Source organism: Octopus bimaculoides, chromosome 5 (assembly GCF_001194135.2).
Source record: "Octopus bimaculoides isolate UCB-OBI-ISO-001 chromosome 5, ASM119413v2, whole genome shotgun sequence".
NCBI lineage: Eukaryota > Metazoa > Mollusca > Cephalopoda > Octopoda > Octopodidae > Octopus > Octopus bimaculoides.
In genome coordinates this window covers 19,047,264-19,054,227 of record NC_068985.1, presented here as the reverse complement: position 1 = coordinate 19,054,227, position 6,964 = coordinate 19,047,264, and the positions used below count along the sequence as shown (strand labels likewise).

The following is a 6,964-nucleotide window of genomic DNA, read 5'->3' as shown; positions in this document are numbered from 1 at the left end:
TTTTAGTATCTGTCAGAGTATCGAAATGTGATTGTTTCAGTTTTGATCTTTTTGTATTTGTTGTTGGATTGATCGTAAATGTTCATAAGAGAAAGTAGGAGTTGAAAGGATTTGTATTAGAAAGAGGAAATTAGATTTTATTAGGGAGAAAATGTTTACTGCTGTAGTTTTATGGATTTTATTCATTATTAGGAAATTTTGGGAGTGAAAAAATGATGCAGTGACCTAACAAATTGTATTTAGAATATTAATTGCGATTGTTTAATCGAAGAAATTTGGAATTGTGTAAATGTATGAATTTTAAACATACACACACACAGAGAAAATTTGCCTTTTATAGTATAGATGCTATGCTAATATGTATAAAAACCCTTTTGAATAAATTTTAGAATTTATGTACAAAGTGCGCCAAAATAATTTGACTACTTGTAAGGTGTGCCGGGAGTTAAAAAAGTTTGGGAACCACTGGACTAGACAGTACACTGTGTTCTTGCAGAGAGACATAGCTTAGTGGTTAGAGTGTTGGACACATGATCATAAGATTGTGGTTTCAATTCCTGGACCAGGTAATGCCTTGTGCTCATGAGCAAAACATTTCATTTCACATGGCTCCAGTCCACTCAGTGGACAAAAATGAGTAATCCTGTGATGGACTGGTGTTCTGTCCAGTGGGGAAAGGACATGTCACAGAAACCAAGAAACTGGCCCTATGAGTATATATATGATTCAGGAAGGAAGGAGCTATTGTGTTCTTAAGTAAAGCACTTTCCAATCTACTCAGCTACAAATGAGTTCCAGCAAGAATTGGGAAGTTAAAACTGCAACAGATAGGTGTCCCATTCAGTGGGCAGTGTTGTAATCTCAGTCACTTTATACAGCATAGAAACCAGGTTAAACTCTGCCTTTATGAGTTCTAGGACTCATAAAGACCTAACCAAATGTATGAGCTATATTGATTTTTACCATTCAGATCTTAAAACATAAATGCATTTTCCAGAGTACGAATTAATATAAAATAAAGTTCAATAATTCAGAATAGTTGATAATATTGTCCAATTTGTTTGTTTGTCCTTTTAAGCAGTTAAATTCATCACTATTGGATTATAACAAAGTATTAAGATGAATTTAGAGTATATGCTGCCCACCCCCTCTACAAATAAAAACAATATGCATGTTCAGTGAGAGAAAATTACATAAATTGTGTCTTGCACAGATACATCAGCTCATTGTAACACTGTCAGTGGTTCAACACAATAACCTTTCAATAGTTCTTTAAACTCAATCTGGTACATAAAAACAAAATCTCTTGGCTATACAAATTGGTCAAAGTCGTTACTGAGATGAAAAGGATTCTTGTAGCTAAAGAGTTGGTTTTACAGAGTAATGCAGATTTCACAGTTCATAACAACAGGGAAGTTTCTGAAGCTAAAAGACAATGGTTGATTTGTATTTGTTTAAATTGTTATATTCCACAACATTATTTCATTAAGGACACTGACATTAATAAACCAGCCGAGATTATTATAGATTATCTCAAATCAAAATAAACTGCAGAAAATTAGAATCATGGAAAAGCTTCAAGTTTTCTATTTTGACATTGGCCAAAAACTGAAAAGAACATTTACTTACCTAATGCTGAAAATACTTCATAATATTGCTAATGATCATATGTAAACAAAAGAGAAGACTACGTCCCAAAGTTGACTGGCACTCTGTCAACTATAAGTGTTCCATTTGACCCAATCAATGGAAGTCTGTTCTCTAATGTGCAAGTGGTTGAGTATTCCACAGACACGTATACCCTTAACTGGCTATCAATATATCACAAGTCTAACAGGAACTGTACACTAACAACTTAGTAAAATGATAATTTAGAATTCTATTTGCAAACATGTTTAAGAAATAAAATTATACTCTTTGAAGCAAAACAATACAATCAAAAGCTAATAACAATATGATATGAGAGCTGAAGGCACTCAATTCTGTTCCGTAGTTCCAGCAGCTGGAATTGTCTAAGATGAAAACTGACTAATCTGGTGGGCAAATTTCTCAAACTGCCAAATAAACTACAATTAACAATTATGCTGTAAGTTTTTCAAAAGGAATATTTCAAGAACAATCTCTGTCATTCTATTTGTATTAATAATAAATGTAATCCCCTTTCTCTTACAATGATTCAGAAATAGAACAAAAATTAGAATCCATAATCCTTTTGCAGATGGTAATATTTGCATTACAGATTTCCTTGTGTCTAAATTTAAAGCTACAAACATAGGTATGGAATGTAACCAGATCAAATAAAGAAAACAAATTAAAAGTGGTTTAACCCTTTAGCATCCAGATTACACTCTCCCAGTGGTTGATATTGAAAAGGGCATTCAGCCATAGAAAACCATGCCAAACCAGACTGGAGTCTGGTGCAGCCTTCCAGCTTACCAGCTCTGGTCAAACCTTCCAACCCATACCAGCATGGACAATGGACGTTAAATGAAACCATAGAAAACCATGCCAAACCAGACTGAAGTCTGGTGCAGCTTTCCAGCTTACCAGCCCTTCCAACCCATGCTAGCATGGACAAAGAACATTAAATGGTGACGATTACTCTGTCAAATGTAATGCTTATTTATTCATCTTGTTTTGAGTTAACCATGCATTACTTAGTAGCTTCAAGTTTTCAATGATGTAATTGCTTATTTTTAGATTGACATTGTAGGATAGGTGTGAGAGGCCAAATCTGGGCACTTTGAACATAAAATAGATAGAATATTTGTGCCAGATATGGCCTGTTTAAATGCTAAAGGGTTAAACAATACTTAGATCTTCAAACAAGATTAAATTAGATTGAGAATAAAATGTTTAAAAGATTAAGGGTGGAAATATGATCAGATTCTCAAAAAAATATTAAATAATTATATGTAAATCCAGAAATGCTAGACAGACCTATCTGAACATTAATCTAGAAAAGAAATAATCCGTCTAATAACAAAATATTACATATTTCAGAAATTCAACAATTTTAGTAACATTGACAAGAGTAGCCTCTCTTAGACCAATAACTAAATCATATTTTGAAAAATAACTTATAATATACGAATGAGATTTGTCTTTCAAGGTAGTAATGTAGAGAATGTTCGTCAAGAAAAGTAAACTACGCCATTTTGTACAAACATAACCGGCAGGTGTTCCAGATAGTAAGATATTTATTTCAAATGCTACTGCAACAGGTAACAACAATTTCAATTAAAATGACAGCTCAAAAAATTAACAATATTAATGATATAGGAAGTATCCACCTTTTCAATGTAATAAAGAATATTGAATTGGATTCTTAAATAGTAAAGTGCTCTGCCAAATACAAGTACAAGAGATCACGTGCAGTTGAACTCTTTTTGTTTTTTTTTTTAAATCAAATTACGTTACAGTTGCAAGAAAAGAGAACTCATCCAGGTAATAATCAGATATTTCTTTTTAATATACATCTATTTTTTATGATAACATGGGTCAGCTTTATTAAATAATATTTTTGCATATTGTTATGACAATTGTTTTCACAATTAGGTATCTTCCTTTCTTGTCACTAAAAACTCAACTATGAAGTAAAAGTGAAGCTTGATGTCAACCAAGAAGAATGAGAAAAATCAATCAATCTATATCAAGGAAATAGTATGGTGTAACACTCTAGTTTGTGAATAGCATATAGCAAAAACCCTCAAAGTCGCAACAAATACTAAGGCTCTCAAACTGATTATCTTTCATATAAAACATTGCCAAAACTACATCACAAAGACCAAGGCTCTTCTTTGAAACCAGGAAATACTCCGCTCTGTCAGTTGCTAACTCATTACAAACCTCAAGTAAAATCCATAAGGTGTTGACTCCATCTATGGTACAGTGTTGCTACAAAGCAACATCCTCGACCAAATCTAAAAGATCATGGATGAGACATGATCACATGATCAAATCTAAAAGAAAGCCAGCTGACTGACTAACAAAGATTCAATCACTGGCTCATGTATGCATTCTGTGTTATCTCAGCTACAATGGTCTCTGCTCATCTGAACTATTTCCATATCCTTTACAGCTGGGGCCACTTCTTTCAAACACAAAACCATAGACATTTTAAAGGGACATCTACAGTAATCTCACCATTCTTGGAGAACTCTCAACTAGCTGTCATATGAAAAATAAACAAACATATATGTAGCTGAACATTCAAGCAAGGATCCATGGACCCAGCACACTCTAATCACCCTTCTGCTGTGGTATGTTTTGTAGAGCCATTGCAATGAAACTGTCTGAGTATGTTGCAAACATTTAATTGTTCAGTTTGATCGTGTATGACTGGAGGTAGATGTCGAGTGCTCAAGCAATGCATTGTAGATTGATTCTTCAGAATGTATTAAGAAAAGCTACCAATCGGTACAGAGTACGGGCCTAATAAGAATATTAGTATTGCAGACATTTTACCACAAACTTCAGATTTATTGTTTGTTTCTGTCAAATAGTAATGAAAGCAATTTCAGTATAGTGTTATCTTGGTATCCCCTGAGTGTAGAACAATGAATTAGTATGTGATTAAAAATGATGCTACAAGGAGTTTAAGTATTTTAGTTTTATTCTTTGTGATTAGAATCTTGTGTGTGCAACTTGTTATGGAGAACTTTGTTTTAAACTGTCTGTAGTCTATTATGGTTTCTGAGTGAAAAATAGCAACCATGGAAAGAAAAATAAACAGAAATATACAGTAATATCTCACTTTACAAAGATCCGCTTTGTGACATACCTGGTTCGCAAGTATTAATGAGTTTTATTTTCTGTTTATGAGTTTTTACTTTATGAGCATTCACCAGGAATTAGTTAACTTATATATCGAGGCATTATTGTAATTATGAATAACAATTTAATATAAAACTTCAGTGGAATGGCAAGATAGCCAGCATCTAAGTCAATTTTATAGAAGTTCCAGCTCGAGTCATTAATGAAGCCAGTGAATGTTCACAAAGTCATTCATTATTTTACTATTTGAGTTATGAAGTTCACTATGTAAATAATTTTGTTGTTATTCACACAGCAAACTTGTGAAATATTACCTGAAGTGGATAGGGGGCCATGATGCAGGCCACCCATCTCACTACACAGGAAAGAAGGGATTTTTTTTTAGCCTTCCTCACACGGGACAAACCCTCGAATGCTAAAAACAAAACAATACCAACACTACACTGTAAGATATACACAAAACCAAAGTTGATCATTTGTTCAGTGTGCAAAATGACGAAGACATTGATAGCCTGTCCAACCTATGTCAGCATGGAAGAATGAACATAAAATGATGATAGTCTCAAAAATTTTTTTTTTTTTTTTTAGGGGAGAATTGTTAACAATTGTTGTAATGTGGAGTATATTTTGGGGGTTTTTTTTTAGTGAAGTGATGAATTTGTTATGACTTAATCAGGTCATTTAAATAAATTTGATTAAAATATGGTTAAACATTTATTTATTATAGTAGTTGTTTAGTTGTATCAAGAAGAAATAATAATTTAGTGTGAGAGAGAAGAAAAGAAAGAGAGCAAACATCCAGACTAGAAGATACTTCAGAACTGAAGTATGCCAGAGTTATTTCACCCAAATAAACAAAATACTGAAATATTGTAAATAATCAGTTAATTACGAAGTAAGTATAAAATAATTAATGGATAATTGGTTTTCAAAATAACATTGTCAGTCAAAACAATAAAGATAATAAATAACAATACTTACTGTAGATTCACTATCTCGAATCAGGAAGTCCCCATCTTCAGCGTGTTTTGTAAGCATTTCTTCACACTGGGTCCGTGTTATTTTCCCAAAATACCACTCTTTATCAGCTAGAGGTCCCGATAAATGCTGTGGTTTATGATTAGGCATGCCGACCACACTGAGTGAGGATGCATTAGAAAGACTACTAGCTGACTGAGAGTGTGGAGTACATGAGCTGTCATTGGTTGCAGTATCATATTCAATATCATCTACTGATTGAACATAATTACGTGGTACAAGACCTAAATGGTCAAACTTGTTCCGTGCTTTCCACCAATCAGGATCCTCAATAGGTTTTTCAACAATTAATAAACGGTCCCCTTTTTCAAAGCTAAGTTCTTCTTGATTTGAACGTTTAAAAGTATATAAAGCTGTAACAACTTCTATCCCTTCCATTGCACCAAAATCCACACGAGGAGGTGCTAAGTCAGAGGGTTGTTCCAACTCAACGTAGTTGGATGGAAACCACCCATATTCTTCATTATCTTTTCGGCCACGCCACCATCCATCAATAGATTTTTGCATGACTATCACCTTCTCAGATTTTGTTAATGATATTTCATCAGGACGCTGTGCTTGATAACCATATTTGACAATTGCCGGTACATGTTCACAAATCTGGATATCAGCACCTCCTGGACTTTTTTGGTCAAGTGCCGCAACTCCATTTCTTGAAGCCTGGTAGCTGGCAGCTGGACATTTGTTCTTTTTCCTAGTGAGTAAACTAGAGAAGAAGGAAGGCTTTGATTTTTTGACATAATTTGATGGTACAAAGCCAGATTTGCTTTGCATATTTTGTACTTTCCACCATTCTTTACTGTCGTCAAGAAGACGTAGCTTCTCATTCTTCTTAATGTCCAACTCTTGGCTATTTTCAGCCTTATAATCATATTTTGCAATGACTATCACCTCCTCCGCCATCTTTGGACCATATAACAGACCATCTGAGGAATAAAAGAGAAAAATAATTTAGACAAAGAAACACATACATACATTATATACATATATACATATATATATATATATATTGTAATACTGGGGTAGTCAGATAAATTCACTTTTTTTGTCTTTTTTGCCACACTGCTAAGTTATAGGAACATAAACATACCAACACTGATTGTCAAGTGGTGGTGGGGGATAAACACAGACACAAATATATATATATATA

The 6,964-nt window shown here is 33.6% G+C and overlaps 1 protein-coding gene across 3 annotated transcripts in view; it reads right to left on the bottom strand.

Moving 5' to 3' along the window:
- Window positions 1-6,964, bottom strand: part of LOC106874504 (cytoplasmic protein NCK1) — an 89,955-nt gene that overhangs the window by 6,851 nt on the left and 76,140 nt on the right. For all 3 annotated transcript variants that reach the window (XM_014922252.2, XM_014922249.2, XM_014922250.2), the window contains one exon: window positions 5,758-6,740. In XM_014922252.2, coding sequence (XP_014777738.1) covers window positions 5,758-6,717 — 960 coding nt within the window. In that variant the 5' untranslated portion in view covers window positions 6,718-6,740. The remainder of the gene's footprint in view (window positions 1-5,757; window positions 6,741-6,964) is intronic.